This window comes from Epargyreus clarus, unplaced genomic scaffold, assembly GCF_041222505.1.
Source record: "Epargyreus clarus isolate Ecla_fem2 unplaced genomic scaffold, WU_Ecla_fem_2.2 ptg000004l, whole genome shotgun sequence".
Taxonomy (NCBI): domain Eukaryota; kingdom Metazoa; phylum Arthropoda; class Insecta; order Lepidoptera; family Hesperiidae; genus Epargyreus; species Epargyreus clarus.
The window spans coordinates 2845788-2866058 of NW_027332212.1; the positions used below are offsets into that span (position 1 = coordinate 2845788).

The 20271-nt window shown below is 36.2% G+C and overlaps 1 protein-coding gene across 8 annotated transcripts in view; it reads right to left on the reverse strand.

The window, feature by feature from the left end:
• Positions 1–20271, reverse strand: part of Ypel (Yippee-like) — a 172958-nt gene that overhangs the window by 99422 nt on the left and 53265 nt on the right. For 5 of the 8 annotated variants that reach the window (XM_073092894.1, XM_073092901.1, XM_073092897.1 and 2 more), the window contains one exon: positions 164–193. The exons of the other annotated variants lie outside the window; for them this stretch is intronic. In XM_073092894.1, coding sequence (XP_072948995.1) covers positions 164–193 — 30 coding nt within the window. The remainder of the gene's footprint in view (positions 1–163; positions 194–20271) is intronic. 8 annotated transcript variants of the gene reach the window in all.

The following is a 20271-nucleotide window of genomic DNA, read 5'->3' on the forward strand; positions in this document are numbered from 1 at the left end:
TCGTCACCTACAAATCAGTGCTTAATTGCATTTTTTTCAAAGACGCATAGCATTTTTTATTTGTTCAGTCCCTATTCATTTCTATATATAATCCTATCGTTATTACTTATTCTACCGCCGCCCGCTCCATACTCGCTTCAAACTAATAAAAACTAATACATACATATGCATGCAGGCACGCGAAAACATTAACCTGGAACAAAATAAAAAATATTATTAAATTTATGAGTTTTGTATTCATTTCGTGTAGTAAATATCAGCTGCATTAAAACGTTGTATGTGGAGGCGAGTCATTTATCGCCACTTCTCATTATTTATTATTGTTGTTTTGTTAGTATTAGCGGTTTCGGGTAGAGTTCACCTTGTCACATACAAAATAAATCATCTTTACTAATTTTCCTACGTTGTTAGCACAGTGCATCTTAGCAGATTAACACTTATTTTATCTGTGCTTGATTACATATGTCCGTGGGCGGTAGTAGCTACTCGTACTTACCAACAAGTGGACTGCATGCTTGTCTGCTACCTCAATATTAAAATAAATGTAGTTCAAAAAACTAAAAAACACGCTTTTATGATAAAATCATCTAAAAAGTAGAAAATAATTTTCAATCTAAGAATCAATTAAGGAACAGTAAATAGTACAATTGTGAAAAAAAGCGTGGGGTGTTCCATTTATCAGGTTCGAAAAGCGCTCCTGATAAATGGAGCACCCCACGCTACCTACATACATACATACATACAACCCAAGCTAATAAAAGCGTGTTAAAAATCTAAAATTGCCTTTGTCAGCGTCAAACTGCGTGTTTCGTGTAGCCGGCGCTGATTTATGCAAAATGTGTGTAAGTATAGTGTTTTTAAAAAAAATCTCTACACTTTCATACATTTTTTATACGTGTATGTGTAAAAAACTTTTTTTGCAATGTTGCGATGTATTCATAAGGTAACTCGATTAGAGTTGCAAGACGCAAAAATAGAAAAGGACCCCATAAGTCCCGATCTGTTTTAAAACCCGACATGGACCTAATATCGCAATATATCAATGGACTTAGAAATAAAAAAAAATCAACATCTAACGTAACGGACGACAAGATTATTCTAGAAAATTCTTTCGCAAATTCGCCTCTTATCCCTTTAGCCCCTAAATAGCTGACGAAAGCTTCTATTTCTCATCGTCAAGTATAATTATCTACGCTTATATTTATTCGTATGTTATTTGTAATCTGGAGATTACCAGATGCCGGATGCCTATCAGTGTTATATTATTATTGGTCAAATAAGGACATGAAGGTTGTATAAATTTCGATGAATCAGTCCCTAAAACTCAAATATGTCTGGTTGACGTTAGTAAAAATTATCAATCTGAGCCAATGTTTGCCTACTAAAGTTTGAAATTTGTATACCTAAATTGTTTAATTTCATGTTGCGGGCAAAAATCAGCCTTAATTAATTTATGTCTACCTAAATTGCCAAATTTTGCTTCATAAGAAAAAATCTTCGATCACTAATAAGAACTAGATTCACAATCCCATACAAAAATGAACTTCAAAAGTGGCGTCAAACGTGTTTATAAAATTCTAAGCGACAGATTCGCATTAATTTTAGATAATTAATGCAAAATCAACCTTATCACTATTATTTAAAGGTGTTTTTAAAAACTGCTTACCAAAAGCAATAAATTTTTACGACATAAGCTAGCTGTCATAAGCTATCACTTTGACAGGTTTGTGCACCCAAATGTCTATTTGGGTGCTCTTTTCGTCGCGCCGTTTTTATGTCGCTGATTGTGTATCTAGTTCTTATTAGTGATCGAAGGAAAAAATCGATTAATTTTGATTCATTGTTACTATGGGACCTGAATAAAATCTCTGTAGCAACCCTGCACGAGCTACCCTGACACCGATATAGAATATCGAAAAGTGTCTACAGTGAATGTCGTCTGTCGGTGTGTGCAGATGTAACTCTAGAATTCACACTTGACCACACACGACGCACGCATTTTCGATAAACACCTTGAAACACATTCAAGTAGGCCCAGTTTAAATTGTCAAGTGCGCACGGTCAGTCTTACAATATAATATGTAATATCATAAACTAATTATCCCACTGCTCAGCAAAAGTCTCCCCTTAGAATGAATGGTATCCCTTTGATGTGTGGTAAGGGAGACATACTTTTAAGAGGCGTCCTAGCTTAGTCCTCACGGGTAGCACCGCATCTACGACCGACCTCAGGTAGGAATATCTTATCCTATCTGGGATTGATTACAGATGTCCATGGACATCGATGTCGCTACGAGACATGATTCGCAATGATGAAATCCGTAGACGAACTAAGCTTACCGACATAGTTCTCAAAATTAGCAGGGTGAAGTGGCAATGGGCCGGCCACATCGCTCGGAGGACCGATAACCAGTGGGGAAGGAAGGTCCTCGAGTGGCGACCACGCATAGGCAAAAGGAGTACAGTCCGCCCCCCGACCAGGTGGACCGACGACCTGAAGAAGACGGCGGGAAACCGCTGGCTTCAAAGGGCACGGGACCTGTTGGAGTGGCGCCAATTAGGGGAGGCGTATGTCCAGCAGTGGACCTCAAAAGGCTGATGGATGGATGGTCCATGGACGGCAGTAACCACTAACCATCAGGTGGACTGCATGCTCGTCTGCTACTCCTACATTATAGAAAAAATAAAAAGCCTGCCTCACTTCTCACACCTTTGAAAAATTTTTTAGACATTTTTAATTAAATTACTTGTTTTCAATTAGTTAAAGCAAGTAATATTTTTGTACTAATGGTTAATTTCTAATAACTATACAACTTAAAAAATCAGAGGTGTGTGCCTGGGAACACTGGGTCACAAGTGTGTGACGTGGTTTCTAACTACTAGTCTGTTACTACTCATTATACCGTACATTCAAGGGGACTTATGATGAGGATAAAGTTTATAAATCATATATTTTTAGTAGAGCTAAAAAACTAACGTTTACGTTTAATATAGCTTTCAAAGTTTACTTGAGGCTTTCAAGTGCATAAACAAAGAAACGTTACTACTGGTGTATTTACAGTGGCGTGCAAAAGTTTCGGGCCACCCTGATTTTTTCATTTGATTGATAGATTTCAATTAAAAAAATCATTCCTCCATTCATTTATTGGATGAAATATACGAACGAGTTAGAATATACTCAGAAACTTCTAATATTACTTTGATTCATAGAATATTTTATGTTAGTACACGTAAACTGACTTTCGTCGTTCTGCAAAAGTATCGGGCCACTACTCGCGGATGCTGTGTACTCTGTAGTTGGTTTACGTTCTCATAGTCGCTGATTTCAAAATAAGTTACATAAAAGAAAATTAGTTGTCTTTTTACGACTATGCCGAAAAACACCAATATTCAGATTCGTGAAATCGTAGTGAAGCTGTCTTCAGAAGGAAAAAGTTCATGTTTTATTGCAGGGTCTTTATCTGTTGGTAAAAGTACTGTAAGTAGTATTATTTCTAAATATAAAACAACTAATTGACTGTGTGATGAAAAACGGAGTGGTAGGCCGCGAAAACCTTCGAGTAGTGTCGATAAAATTATAAAAAGGAAATGTGATGTTGATCCGCGAAAAAGCGCAGCCGACGTTGCACGGGAATTGCAAGGTGAAGAAGAAGAACCGCTAATTAGCAAATATAATAAGAAGGCCGGGTTGGACTTCGCGAAAAAATATCAGCACTAGTCAGATTGGCGAAAAGTGCTATAATCTGATGAATCTAAATTTCAATTGTTTGGAAGTGATGGTCGGAAGTACGTAAGACGTCCAACAGGTACCAGAAATGCTATAAGGTATCAAACTCCTACAGTTAAACACGGTGGTGGGAACAACAAAGTTTGGGGAGCTTTTATTGCTATTGGTCCGCTGGTAGAAATTCACGGCAATATGGACGCTGTAATGTATAAGAATATTTTACTGGGTCATATGCTTCCATTTGCAACGAAAAATTTGCCTCGTGGTTGGATTTTTCAACAAGATAACGATCCAAAACACACTTCGCATCTTGTGAAGAATTTTCTTCAGAGCCGAAAAGTCCGTCTTCTAGCTTGGCCCTTACAGTCACCGGACTTAAATCCCATTGAACATTTGTGGCCAGACGTGAAGGTTCGCGTTGGAACGAAAAATCACTCCAAAAAGACGGAATTGTGGAATCATTTGCGACAAGAGTGGGAAAAATTGCCAAAAGAACGAATCACCCGGTTAATCGACTCAATGCCTCGTCGTCGCGCAGCAGTCATTGCTGCTAAGGGCATGGCAACAAAGTACTGAGTCGAGCAAGAAGGTATAAGACTTTAAACCGAAATTCAACTTTATTATTTTTGATTTTTTCGATGAAATAGTATGTGGCCCAATATTTTTGCACACTCATTAATAAAAAAATGTTGAAAAATAAATTATTGGAAAGTAATATCCACGTGTATAACTCATTATTTTCATACACAGATAAATATCTGTGAAAATTGATCGTTAATATTTATTTCATAATCGTATTTCTGGGCAATATGTATGAAAAATAGGGTGGCCCGAAACTTTTGCACGCTACTGTATTTCGCTAAAAGAGTTTCAGAGGAAACCAATTCGATATAAAGATTAAAATAATTAAAACAAAAGTTTATGTCGAACATGAGACTTGAACCTAAATAAACGATACCGTAACGGTAATGTTCCCTATCGGTTGTTAATTTTCTTGCAAAAGCCCAAATTGACGCAACTTGCAATCCATATATTTTTTTTTGTGTCGAAGTGAAAATTTTAATATTGTGAGGTTCTTTAAATATTCCATACCATTATAATATATTGTGTGGATATTTAAAAATAATATTTTAGGAAGCAAGATGATAGGATGATAGTAATGTAAAATATTTATTCGTTTAAATAAACACTTTAAATGTTTAAATATTATAATAATTTAAATTTTGACTAGTTATGTAGAATTAGTGCAAAGGGTCTGAATTATTGGCCAAGTGCGACTTAAACCCACTAGACGAGGGTTCCGTTCCGCTATGAAAATATAACACTATACATTTTAAAAATAGTATTCTTAGTATTTGTAACCATATCAGGTGTAAAAGAACAGGTACTCGTATGGTGAAAATTTAATCAAATCTAAATTTTATCTATTTATAGTGGTTCAAATCATAAAACCTTGTTACAGACGGACAGATAGTTTAGGGTCCCGTTTTTACCCTTTTGATATGAAACCCTAAAAATCACGTGCATCTTAAACATTATCGTAACAGTAATAAACCGTATCGGTTATTATTTTGTCTCGCAAAAGTTTTAAGAAGCATAGCAATATCACATAAAGGTCCAGACAGGTCGATATCAGAGTTTTAGGGTCTGTAAAACATGCTTTTATAACTCTTGAGATTTTCTTTCAATAGTAAATTTACAACGTTAGGTAATTGGTTCAGTGTTGGCGAGTGAACGAAGCGTTTTCTAAAATATAGAGCAAATAATTATAGAGATATATAAATTTAACCTGAAGTTGCCATGAAGGCATGACATAATTAACAAATCACATAAAATAAAATTCATTTTTGTGTTGGACGGATGACATGAAGAAAATAGTAAGAGGAATTACACCCGCTATTAATAGTCAGGTTATCCTATGTTTTGCCTAAAAATATGCATTCAAAAACTCGCAAGTTCTTTTACCGTAAAAAGTTACCTACATTGAAACACACTTTCACACGAACACATAATTTTCAAATCAACAAACGGCATTTGCATACCGATATATGGCAAGAATAGGCTGAAGCACTAATTCCTTCGCCGACAAACCACGTAGTATTCTCGCTTGCATCGCTGCTCGCTCGCAGTGGTACGACTGCCAAATGCAGTGTTCTTTATTGGAGCGTTTAATTACGAGGTACACGACCTTGTTACGTTTAACGGTAAGCAAGTCTCCTTCGAACCGGCGTGTTGGCGTCAGTGCTACGGATTTAGACTGCTTTGCGGAAATATTGAACTCTGTGTACAATTTGTACGATTTTGTACTCGTTTATGCGGAATTAATGTGCTGAGTAAAGAACTAACGATGTAGGTGATTGCTTTAGGACTGTTTTCAACGTTTCTTTTCATTTTTTATTTTTTGTCACTTTTCATATTGGACTCGTTATGGTCTTATTGATGGCGGTCGGGTCTATTTTTTCAGAATAAGAATAGCGGCCACATTCCTTCAGGATATAGAATTCGAGAGATAGAGAAAAGGATGTTTTGTAAGAAAAGAGTAGTATTGTAGCCCATATTGCTTTCACGATTTAGACGATCCAACTACACTCCATTTTTTAAAATCCGTTTGAATGAATGATTTATAAATTGTACCAATGAATGCCGAACATACATAAATACGCTCAAAAAACATTCCCCTCCGCGGGCGGGTAAAAATTAGAAGTTCATACCTTGGCTTCGAATGTCGGCCCTTTATTTACTATTCTTTATTGTCAGCATAATGATAATTTTAGGTTGTTTCTATTTTTAATTCATTTAATGTACCTATACAACAAGTGCTTAGGTCAAAACAAGGAGGCTTATAAATGCATACATTGCAGTCCTATGAAAAATGTGAAATGTTATCGTATGCCACATATTCATACATACAGGTCATTACACGAACGACTGAGCTAGAAATAGCTGCACGAAAGCGTTACGGGCATATCTTGTAAATCATAACATTGAGCACCGATGCAGTATGGTAATTATTGTGGATATAAAAATTAAGAGTGGTGAATACCGATATGATTGACATATTATATGGACCATGGAGAGACCATCACTAAGAGACCTAAGACTTAGGCCTGACACATGAACTCAAGAAAAGAAAAATATAGGTAAATTCAAAATTTAGTAAAAAATACTTTTACCACTTTTTTGCAACCCTAATAAATACGAGTACTTGCGACGTTTTTCAAATCCCAACAAAAAGCCACATTAAAAGTTACAAATATTATCATCTTTAGGTTCATTCTCATCATTTAGGCCGGAGGCAACATTTTTACATTAGATTTGAAAACGACATTTTAATTCAAACCAAATACTCGACACAAAACACACTAATTCAATTCACATGCACGAAAACTAACACACAACCACCACTGTTCAAGGGATACAGCTCCGGCTTTTCCGCCAATTAATTGTAATATTATATTCATGCATTCTGTAAAGTTCAAACAGACTAGTACGTCTAGAGTCTAGACATCGCCGTCTAGACGTACAGACGGACTCTTTGAGTATTATCTAAAATTATTGAACAGTTAACAACGTTGTTATATTTTACCAATTAAGGTGAGTCTAGCATTCTTGTTCTTTTTTCTTTAATTTTTTATCAAGATGCCTTATAATATGACAAGATCGCGATGTTATAATGTTTAGGTATTTATTTGCGAGAACACTATTTTGTAGCTCTTTCTGTAAAGACTCATACTTTCAGCTGAAAATTTACCAAGTTTAGCATGTACAAATAAATAAAGTAAAGCTTAGCAAACTGAAATGTTTGTTCAGTCACAAAAGGACTAGCAATTTTATTTATTCGTACAGACGACATTACCTAAATGTTTTATAATAATAGAATATGATTGCGAGTAGAAAATGCTAATCCGATAGAGCAGCATGATAGAGTAAGGTCCAGTCCTCTCTAGCCACACTACATACTGTACTAAATAAATACCTTAAACAGGACGCCTACATTGTACATCGTTTAGTTCCCATCGACACTTCACCAAAACGGAGAAATTTATTCATCGTCTCCAATAACAATTCAATTTGCTCAACAGATAATAAACTGAAGATTCCGTGAAATCGAGAACGGTAATGACCCTGAGTATCTTTTCTTATCCGAGACATAATCTTATCCATTCAACGTTCGATGGAAATAACAATTGATATTGTATCAAATTATCAGACGTCTGAGACAAAGGAATCAATGTAAAATATTATCGCAACAACAAACGGAAAAGAACGTTTCACAATATTTACTTGCGAGCGGTAATTTATCTTGTAATGACAGAAAAATTACAAGCCTTATTCTACTTTGATTACTGTCAACTTTTCTAAGAAAAGACAGATAAGTTTAATTTTTCGATTAATTTAGATATAATATGGTGGAAACAGTGTGCATTAATGTATGATAGAAATATTAGAATAGTGCACAAGCAAATGCGACTTTTTGAAGAAGCTGAGCTATCAAAGGATACTGGATGGATATTGGATTTGTGTTAAAGGTGGCTGTTAATGAAAACCTAAAAGATCTAGTAAGACAAATATACATTCTAAAAATAATGATAGCATATATACATAGCTTGTTAAAATATCAGTTCCTATTTGTGACCTCAACATCACATAGAAAATCATTTGAACAAATTTAAAATTAAGTTAAAGAAAATAGTAACAAAATATTACGAAGGAGAAAGATAGGCGAGAGTAAAATAATTACAGGAAAGATATACACTCGTACATTATACATTGCAAGAAAATGACAAAATTTGTTTTCGTTACAAAAGTTGTTTCCCTATTCAATGCAATGTTGGTAGTAGAATAAGCATCAGGTATAACATTTTGAGCGATGAGTTCCTAACGGTCTTGCCAATCGCAATTGCGAGTGACGCAAAATATTATTTTGAGACAATACCTGGACACGTCATATATGCCACTATGTAATATGTAATGAGTGCAATATCACACAATCATACTTGCTTCAACGGTGAAGCGAAACATCGTGGGAAAATCTGCGCCTGAGAGCTTCAAACACAATATAATGTGTTTGAAAAGGTGTGTGAAGGCTTCTTGGACTTGGCTACTCCTGGTGTAATACTGTCCCTACATTCGATAATGTGTAGCTGATAGGAGACGGTGATTAAGAATCTATTAATGTAATGAAGATGATGATCATAAAATATAGCACATAAGTAAAGCAGAACTAAATACAGCGATAGTGCCAAGTCGCGCTTAAAAAGAGACATATATTATGTATGCTTTTCAGAACTTTTTAAAGCGTTCATGTATTTCTATACACATAACTTTAGTTGTTGTATCGAGAACAATTCAATTCTTTTGGTTTTTACAAACAGTTTTCGTCATTTTCATTATGCCTCCTTATTTGCTAAGTTTGTTTCTTGGCATGGAAATAAGTACATTGTATTTGTATTATATATCCTTTAGTGACCTTCGTTAGATGAAAGCGGTTATCATAATATCATAAACAGTTCGACTCACTCCGTCCTAGACGGACACTTCAAGAAGTGCCATTATTTTGCAAACAGCCAAACTTGTCTAAACTCAGCGGAACTGAGTCATAGCTGTTGAATAAGACGTTAGTCTGTGAGGAGAGTCCTAATGTCGCCGGCGCTTTGAACGCTAATACAAATGCGGTGGACGTCCACACATCGACAAACCTTATAAGCGAACGAGCATTTACTTGCTAGTCGGCTCCGGTCGTAAGTAAACGCATTTTGGAATCCTAATGAATTTTTTACTGTATTTTTTATCGATTTTTATGATTTTTAAATTAAGAATTACAGCGAGTTTGAGAACCAAAGTTTTTAGCACAAAATTCAGCAACCTGACTGTATTAAATGTATAGTCTGGGCTGGGGGGGGTTAGTGCAGGTCTCCACTTGAATCCTATTTGGGGTTGATTCCACGCGTCTATGGGTGCTGACATGTGCATGTTCGCTACCTACGTAAATTAAATAAATGATTGGCCAAGTGTGAGTCGAACGCACCTGAAGGGTTCCGTACCACCAATTTTTTATTAATCTTTTATTTTTAGTATTTAATTATTATAGCAGCTATAATAACTAATAATAAGTCTAACTATTACGGTTTTGTTGATACAGCGAAAAATCCCGAAAAATAGCGGTTTGTATGGCGACCCCTACTTATTTTTAAAGTTTTTTTGTTTCTAGTACTTATTGTTAGAACTGCCACCATAATACATATTTTGTGAAAATGTCAAGGGTCTATCTATTACGATCCAAGAGATAGAACCCTGTAACAGACACACATACGGACAGACGTAGGCTTAGTAATAGGGTTCCGTGTTTTTTGAGTACGGAACCCTAAAAAGGAACAAAGAGAATCCAAAAGCCCGAGCATTCGTTGGAGTGTGCAACCTCTACGTCTGCCTACTTGCACATTCATATAGCGTCGCAAAACCTGTCATACGACAAAAAAACAAACTGATACGCCATGTACTGAATGTAAGCGTGAATATTATAACTGTTTAGGGTTGCCACCTTCACATAATTTGGAGAAAAATATATTATCATACGTATATTTCTACCTGAGACATTACCGTCCGCGTAATGTTTTGCGAATGTACGTATGAATGTATATCTTCTTCTTTGGCATACTCTGCAGCCTACACGGCTTGACAGATTTAACCACATGAGGTATTGTTGGACTCGTCCAAATTATGGGCGTGACAAAGGTTATATTTTTAAACCGTCAGGTTTTTGTTTTTATATTAAAAATATCAATTATTATATTAATTATAAAATCCGAGCTAAATCGTTCCATTACTCAGAGACTTTTGAGTTGAATTCTCTAAGTCAGAAAATTACTTAACTGATAAATGTAGAAATGAGCTGAGAGTTTTGGCTTTGATATTCAGCAAAAGTTACTTTTAATTTATAATATTTGCTTCTGCTACAATTGTCTTGTATCTTTCTGAGATTATCATACACAAAAGAAGTCAAAGAAGATTATATAATAAAGCCGGGGATATGGGGACTTTTGGCAGCCCTACGACTTCTGGTCAACTCTACATGAAGTTATAAGAATACCGACACTTGCAATAAATGTTAATGATGATGTTTTTATTGCTGAATTATGTATTTCTCTGGACACAAGGACTAGGTGTCCTGTGTCATGTGATTCAAAACAATGTATGAATTCAACATAATAAGTATATAGCATTTTTTTAGAATCTGATATATTATTTATAAGAACGAATAGTTAAAGAAATACAAGTACTGAAAATGAAGGCTATATTACATAATGTAAACCACAAGTGAGTCCACCACAAAACCGAAATTTTGTACCTACAACGACCAGATATTTTGGCACCCTTCCCTTTTGCCGAAAATGCATCAAAATGTCTGGCTTCGGAGGGAAGGGAATTACGATGCAAATAGAGATTCACCCCAAATCAGACTGAAAGTCCCTGACTGTCTCAAAAGAAAATGAGTGTGTATGAACTTATGTACATAAATTAATATGTATAGTTTGGAATGTCTTATGTAACAAATTTCATTAATAATAGCATGATATCGTACAAATATATATATCAAACATTTTTAAGACATATCTATATTTTATTTTTGTAAATGTTATGAAAGCCATATATGTAGAAATGTTCATGGAAATTCTTAAGTTTGTAATTAAGATCACATGTTAAATCATATCAATCATAGTCAAACGTGTAATCTTGTTAATAAGTCTAAATAAATAAATATCTTAAAATTTGGTTAATATATATAATCAGGCCGAAGTTTTATCACTTCATGAATATCAATAAGGGGGTTATGTTTTCTTACATTTATTTCAATCTTACGCGCTCACGGATTTGAAACATTTGAAAAAGAAAATATTGGATCGAAATTAGCGAAAAATACCATATGTTTTTATGTTAAGTAGGTATATACAGGCCAAATTATATAAGTTTTCGTTTACCTCGAAATCTATATAATGAAATAAGAAATAGTATTTATACAAATGAATAAACAAAACAAATAAACTTTCTACATCTACAGCTTCTGAATACTAATGTTAGCAACATTAGTATTCAGAAGCTACAAGACAAAATAATTGCAGAAAAGACAAAATAATTTCAAGTAATATAATAAATTTGGCAAACTCACTTCGCACTCTTTCATACGGAACAATCGTGCTCACGATAAAACAGAATATTAACATTAATAACGACAATATTAGAAATAACATTATCATATGAAACAGAATGACAAGATTAGAGACACCATTACCACATAGAGCAGTCTTACATTGAACACATTACCTATCGTTAGTTCAATCACCTCAGATCGTATCCATATTAATAACGTTGCATCTAATGATTCGATAATTGAGCGTAGGTGAGGGCTGCATACTGAGTTCATGTCTAAAAATATAGATGACACTTATATTGATTAGCTTATGCTATGTTGTTATGAGGTATGTTATACCTGGCATATAGACTATACATAAATAAACATGCTAAGTATTCCAAATAGAATAATAACGTGATATAACATAAAATAACGCGAAATTCAGTTTTAAATTTGCTTTCCGCTTGTGTTTTTAAGTTTTTTTTATAATATAGGAGTAGCAGACGAGCATGCAGTCCACATATCAAGCGGCAGTAGCCACTTACCAATGGTAAGTGGCTACTGCCGCCCATGGACATCTGTAATCATCCCCAGATAGGATTAGGTCCTCCTACCTGAGGTCGGACATAGATGCGCCGCTACCCCTGAGGACTAAGTTGGAACGCCTCGGAAAAGTCTGTCTCCCTTACTACACGCTTCAAAACGGAACACAGCAGCTCCGAACACTGCTGTTATTAGGTAGAAATAGGTGTGGCGCTGGTGCCGCCGGAGTCGAACCACAAAGGGTTCTATTACTTTCAAAACCAAGTACCAATTTATACTACCGTAGTATATAAACGACTATACAAAATGTTTATAACGTTATGCTTACATCTATACTAATGTTAGGCACTACTGAGAAGTTAATATTTTGCGGGAGTTTAAATTATATTACATAAAATGTCTTTATATGACAAAACCACAAGTAAACACGACAAAACAACAACAACACAGCACAACAAACAAATCGTCCTCAACAAAAGTAGACGAAACGTGAAATATTTTAAAATTAAAGCATTAGTTTCTCAAAGTTTGCAGACAACAAAGACACTCAAAGCACATGAAGGGAGGCGGCAATTTGAGGAAATTGCAGGAAGGAGCAAGACGTCTGCAGTCTGGACCCTTGGCTTGCAAGAATATTACATGTTTTATGGTACAAAAGTCATAAACAAGCAGGGACAGCAAAAAATTGATGCCTTTGTTAATGTCGGACCACACAAGCGGTTTGGAGACCATATGCATTCGTCATATATTAATTATAAAAAAAAAAACAGTCAATTCGCTGACTCCTACAATAACGTTTTAAATAATGCTATATGTAGATGGAGTCAGACATAAAGCTTTATCGTGGCAAAACACACCAAAGATATTCCTCTCAAGACAGAATGAGGATTTGATTTAAGCGTGGAAGAATTAAAAAGAAAAAGGAAGGAAGAACGAAAGAAAAATATAATGACTGTGTTCTTTAACACAAATATCTGATCATTACATTTTATTACAAATCCATTAGATACTTTAATTACGTGTAACTTTTAATTACGTGTACAAGTACATATGGTAGTTAATCTTAATACTGTTGTACTAACAATATTATAATAATTGAATTATGTTTTCAAAACAATAAAAGGATCTTAAGCAAATAATAAAAATAACAAACATTCAGAATAAGCAACAATAACACCAATTTCCACCATTTTCTATACAATTTCAAGTTTTTGCACTACTTCAATAATAAGCGTTTCTTTGTAGCCATTTCGTTCATTGTGGGATTGGGTGGCTACCGACAAAAACCAGAACCGCCAAGATTTACCGACCTCGCATTAAATTAACAGCTCTATCAGGAACCCGTGCCAGACAACAAAGGATCAACACAATTGCATGCAGCGACAAGCGGGAATCGGTTAGGAGATTGTGTTGTGAAGCGCTTATAGCTGTGGCGAATTGCAAGTAATCTGGAAGCAAATTGAATCACATTGTGGGCGGTTAGCATTGTTGATGGAACACTCATCAGCCCGTAAAACTACTACACATAGGTCTCTTCCATAAAGAGTTATAAAATAACTTGACTGAAGGACGGTGTCGCCCATGAACTAATCACTTAGGCGTCTATCATGATATCTACAATTGACTAGGTCTGACATGACCTTGTCCCTGTAGTCTCGGGACTAGAATAGGGCTACGGTATCCCCTGCCTGTCGTAAGAGGCGACTAAAAGGGGGCTTCCGGAGTTGCGGGCGGCAAGATTGGGAGATCGAGCCGTCCAGCAAGCAACTCCGGGAAGGACGGCGGTATGTGTGGTCGCATACCGTCGTAAACACCAGACGGTGTGGAGAGTCCTGAAGCTCACTTAGGAGGAGCCCGAAGGGGCAACGCGTTCAGAGGACTCCGGTTGCGTTCCGTAGGAGATCCCGGAGTCCTCTTGGCAACGCTGAGGACGGCCACCGGGGGGTTTTAGTGCGGTAAGAATCCCACATAACCTCGTGTCGCTCCTACGACACTGGGTACCTTTTGAAGGTTTCCCCCTCGTATACAAAAAAAAAAGTCTGACATGACCTATAGTTGCGAATCTCTCAGAGTGTTTCGGTTGTTATAATACCTCAAATCGTCAGTTTGATATCCGCAGGACCGTTAAAACAAAAAATATAAAATCGTAATATAACTCCTAATTTACAATTACATATTTTATACAAATGGTTAAAGAGAGAACTGAATCAGCGATATTCAGATGGCTGTCGCAGTCTCCAGATATTTTCCCCTTTCGCTGAAAGGGACTCTAGACAACAAGTGCAGTCGCGATTATCCAGACTAGGAAATTAAAGGAAGGGTGAGGGAACATAAACATAAAGTCACCCCATCCCCCATTCCCTTTGTTGCCCACTTCGGGAGACGATGAAACCCACCAGATTTGATTTGAAGAACAAGTTCGGTTAAGCAAGGAAGTTAATAAACGGTATTTTAAATTGTGAAGGCATAGTTGGAGGTAAAAGTTTTGCGTCACTTCTTCATAGCAAAAGATTCTTCGAAACAGCTGTAGTTTATTAATGAAATGGAATTCAAAGAAAAGCTTCACTTTATAGAAGACTAGACTAATAGATTGAAAACATTTACATAAAATTATATGTATGAACACCAACTTTCCCCTGACTGCAAAACATAACATTATACTGATTGATTTCAGATTTTTTGACGTCGACGTGCTTTTTTGGTTAGTTGTCCTCAGAGAAACAGCTAAAAATGAAGAATTAAAAAAAAAACTAAATCTAAAACAATGAGATCGAATTTTAATTATTCAGGAACCCATGCCAAGTGCTTTTTAATGCCTGAGGAGTACGTACCATGAACTTAAGGACACGGTTTATTTTAAAGACTTTATGCAAACTAAATACCAATGATTTCTAGAAAAAAATACCCGGAACTCATTCCAGATTCCCAGACAACAAAAGAGTTCAACAAGTGCAGCCGTCGCCCGGCGTCGGGACGGGGAAATTAAGGGAGGAGACGGCAGATAAACAACCTCCCCCCTTTCCGCTTGGTGGGGGGTGCTGGGGGTTATGCTAAGCGTGGAGTGCAATTAGCCGTTATTGTAAATTGTAGTGGTCCTTGTGTAATTAAGGGTTCCTATGTAATACAAGTTCCTACTTGTATTACACGGCATGCAACCCCGCCTGCCACCTGGTTATAAATTACAAATTACGAATTAATTTAATAAAATTATTGAATTAATAAACGTGTAAATAAGACGAAGAGTTTTTGTGGAAAATTGTTAAAAATGTATTCAATGAAATGAATTGAGAAACACATCTATTTGAACAGAGACCTCTAATTAAGGATACATTAGAGGTCTGTACATAATGGATCAAATAATAGAGTATAACATATTGCTACTATGATATTGAAACATTGTATATCCAAAAATAGAATTCAATAACATGGAAAATACTAACAATTTTCAAATGCTCTCGTATTTTATTTCGCCCATACTTCCTATGAAACAGGAACTCATCCCAGACAACAAAGGGACTCAACAAGTGCCGTCGCGACTATCGAGAGGCGGGGACAACGCGGAAATGAGAGTAGCACCCTCTATCCCCCTTGTATGGAAATACTTAGAAATTTTAATTCGGAAATATTGCCATTGTCCTAGCTACGACAGTTTGAATATAAGTATAGGCATGCATGCAGTCCACCTGATGGATCCAGGATAAGATTAGATTCCTACCTGAGGTCGGCTACAGATGCGCCGCTACCATAGTAAAGTTTTATTATGCCACTATCCCCGAGGACTAAGCTGGAGTGCCGCGGAAAACTATGTCTCCCGTGCCACACCCTTCAAACTATACCATAACAGCGCTTTTAATACTGTTGTTATTACGCAGAAATAGTTATGACGGTGTTGCCGCCGGAGTCGAACCACAGAGGTTTCTACCAAATTTAAAATGATAAAATCAACACGAGTTTTATAAAACTTTTGCACTAATTCAACTACTCACCTTTGCTTTGCAAGCATGTAAACAACTCAGCAAAGATTCTTTGCAGATGAACTCAAAGGTGTAAAACAAATATGTTCATTCAATAAAAAAATGTTCCTGGTTAAATCTGAACATAAATATCTTCATTATCTAGTGAACTTCCTCATTTAGTACACATCATTAATTCATTCATTCATTTACTCACAATCTGTAACCACTCCGAAAGATAACCATGTCCCATCTTAAACTGAACCACTGTCTGTAACCACTCTGAAATAACCATTTATTTGTGGGGAAACTTATCATAGGTTCCTCTCAGCCGCGGGGGCAGCTAAGAGGATATGTCGGACTCCTTCCGACTAAAAAGTCACGCTGGTCCTCTGGACGCCCTTTGTCGGAACCACGGGTGCGTTAGTAGCACTGTTCCGCAGACGAAACTACCGTGACCCAACTCAACTCTCTACCTCCTTACAATTGCTTACGTCATAGCTTGCGAAAACTACACAATGCATCATTTAGCAATAGACAATAGATATCTATATATACTAGAGGAACATGACAAGTTGATATTATGATATTGTTGAAAAACTGTTTATGAGAAACGAAATCCTTATTAAATGTTAATAACGCAATAGCAATACGCATCGTGGAAAGTACACTATGAAATATGCAGGATTCATTTATCATTAATGACATATTTGTTTATTTTTTGGAGGGAAAATCTAATAAATATTCGCTGGAGGGTAGATCAAAGATCAAGGAAGCGAAGGACCAATAAAGATTAATTGATGTCTCATAGATTATTCCTTTTTAACTTAGAAAATAGAAAATCTAAGGGTTATTTACAACAAGCTCGTTATTGAATACTTGCGTGGCTTACGGGCGAATAATATATATGCAAATGTTAGGCCGAAATCGGTCTGACATGCAAAGAGCTCAAGGTTCAATCTCGGCCAAATAGCTACCTAAAGCATATTTTGTAAAAAAAATCAAGAGTCTATTGTGTTCAAAAGATAGAGCCGTTTAACAGACGCGGTGTAAGGGACAGCGAATGTTTAGTAATACTTTTTCATTTTTACTCTTTGAATACGGAACTCTAAAATACTATATACTGAAGGTGAAAATACTATAAACATTCGCGACAAAAATTTCGAGATTCAAGCAAGACCCAAGTAAAATATTTTTATATACAAATTTGTCGCTCTTTTGGTTACTTCAACACCGGCAAAGCTTTTACGGCTAAAAAAAGCTCGCGCGAACTTTCACACAAACGTTATTTCACACTCGACACGTAGGTTCGCCGGCCTACCGCCACAACTCTTTTATATAACTTGCCGCAATCTCGCCGCAGTGTTATCAATAGAATTGCTTCCTTCTCTTCTCGTACAATAGATGTGTTTCCGCGCGTCACTTCACCCTTGTTCACCCTCGTGAACCGTTTTGCTTGTTTTACGCGGGACCCTACATTTATAACAATACGATAAACTGACAAATCCTTTTTTCATAATAATACAATAAATCACTACAGACAAATCTGTTTTCAGCGGATAAACTGCTTGTGTGTCATACCCCATAAGACGCTTTCTACACTAAAGCCACACACTAGGATTTTGGTATCATGGGTTCCATGAACAAGCATAAAGACGAATACGCAAACATCCAGACCCGGGACAGATATCTAAATTCATCATTCAGGTATCTGTCTGGCCCAGGAACGGATCCGCAGCAACCCTTTGCGCGTCGGATCGGTATGATGGTATGGTTTGAAGGTGGTAGAACCCTTTGTGGTTCGACTCCGGCGGCACCACCGCCACACCTATTTCTACAGCTTCTATTTTAACAGCAGTGTTAGGCGCTGCTGTGTTCCGGTTTGAAGGGTGTGGTAAGGGAAACAGACTTTTCCGAGGCGTTCCAGCTTAGTCCTCAGGGGTAGCGGCGCATCTGTGGCCGACCTCAGGTAGGAATATCTAATCCTATCTGGGGTTGATTACAGATGTCCATGGGCGGCAGTAGCCACTTACCATCAGGTGAACTGCATGCTCGTCTGCTACCCTTATATTATAAAAAAAAAAAATGATGACCGCTCCGCCACGCTTTCGTCGTAAGCCTTTAGGTATTTTCTACTCGGCATAAATTGTCAAATTTTGTTCTTAGTAGACAAAAATTATATAGATAAGCGTAACTAGAACCAAAATTATTTGAACATTGACCCACACATACTAACGTAATAAAAAGCTTTTATAAATCACTTTGACTGAGTTTGAATTGAAAGTATTCATTGAAATTACGTAGCGAGCAATACATAAACTTTTACAAAATCATTTCCGTCACCCGACTATTGCTCCGAAGGTTAACTTTGACTTCCAAAGTCGGAATTTACCCGCATTTGAAAGTTTATGACGCGAAAAATTAAAAGTTCACGGGGAATTTTAATTTGAGTGTCTACGTAGGTAGACGGGATTTTTTGAATTGACAAGCCTTTTTATTTAATTAGTTATTGTGAATTATTTAAAAGTGTTGCTTACTTATTTTCTTAACGAGATAGTCTGCATCACGCACTGTCCATTAAAGGTTTCAAAGTGTATGAATTCTACCACTTGCTCTTGGTCAGCTATGTGGATTATGACCTTAACCAGGGATCTGCAATTAATTTTAGATATGTTATAGTTTATAATTTGATTTCGCGTCAAAGAATTTATTTGCAGAGGTAGTGATAACAAGAATGCTTCGGTAATGCTCGACCGAAAATAAAATTGAAATTGTGAGACACAATAAAAATAATTGGAGCCAGATAGACTACACGGTAGATAGTTCAAATTCATAGATGTCATTCTTCGGACTCTACCCTATACTATTACTCACAAAAAAGTGCTAAAAACTACATAACCATTTTTTTTTTATAATATAATAGTAGCAGACGAGCATGCAGTCCACCTGATGGTAAGTGGCTACTGCCGCCCGCGGACATCTGTAATAAACCCCAGATAGGATTAGATATTCCTACCTGAGGTCGGCCACAGATGCGCCGCTACCCCTGAGGACTAAGCTGGAATGCCTCGGAAAAGTCTTTCTCCCTTACCACACCCTTCAAACCGGAACACAGCAGCACCTAACACTGCAATTTCTTTATAAGTAATATTTCACTAAAACTGTAGTATTAAGATTAGCTTAAGTCGTACTACACCGTTCACAAAATAAAACAGTCCTCTGTAAAAAAGTATATTCGAAGTACACGACCTTCACCGTAAAGTAATATTCTAATTGGAAATAAGCATAATCGTATGTAAATCACAATCGAACACCTTGGGTATAATCGAATGACTACATCAGGAATAAACCTGAAGTCACCTTCAGTTCCCTGTTTCAGTAAACAACACATTAGCATTGAATACAATCGGACCTGTTTTTTAGAAAACGACGTTGATCTTTTTATGAATCACTGAATATTATTTAGCATGACTAATACTCGTATATATAAGAAGAGGTATTTTATTCGTATGTTCTGTTCCTACCAACTTGTTTTTGAAAAGGAAGAAAACCAAGAACTCTGCTTCTTATCATTTTCATGTATAGGTTTTCGGAAACATCTATGTTCCATTGTCTATGGTCAATTGGTCATTTATTGTTCTATTGTCTATGGTCAATTGGTCATTTGTTGTCAGTTTCATGAGCAGTTTTTCAACTTCCCCAGGTAAAGAGTTTTTAGTTTTTACCTTGATTTATTTTTTATCTTACTATTTAAGTAAATATATATGTATGTATGTTGTATATATGTATGTTGCAAGAGGTGAAAAAGTATGAACACGGCATATTAACACAGATATTCTTATACGTATGACAGCCAAGGCATTAAATATAGTCCAACTTATAATCAAAACATTATATTAGAAATAAAAATATTGATT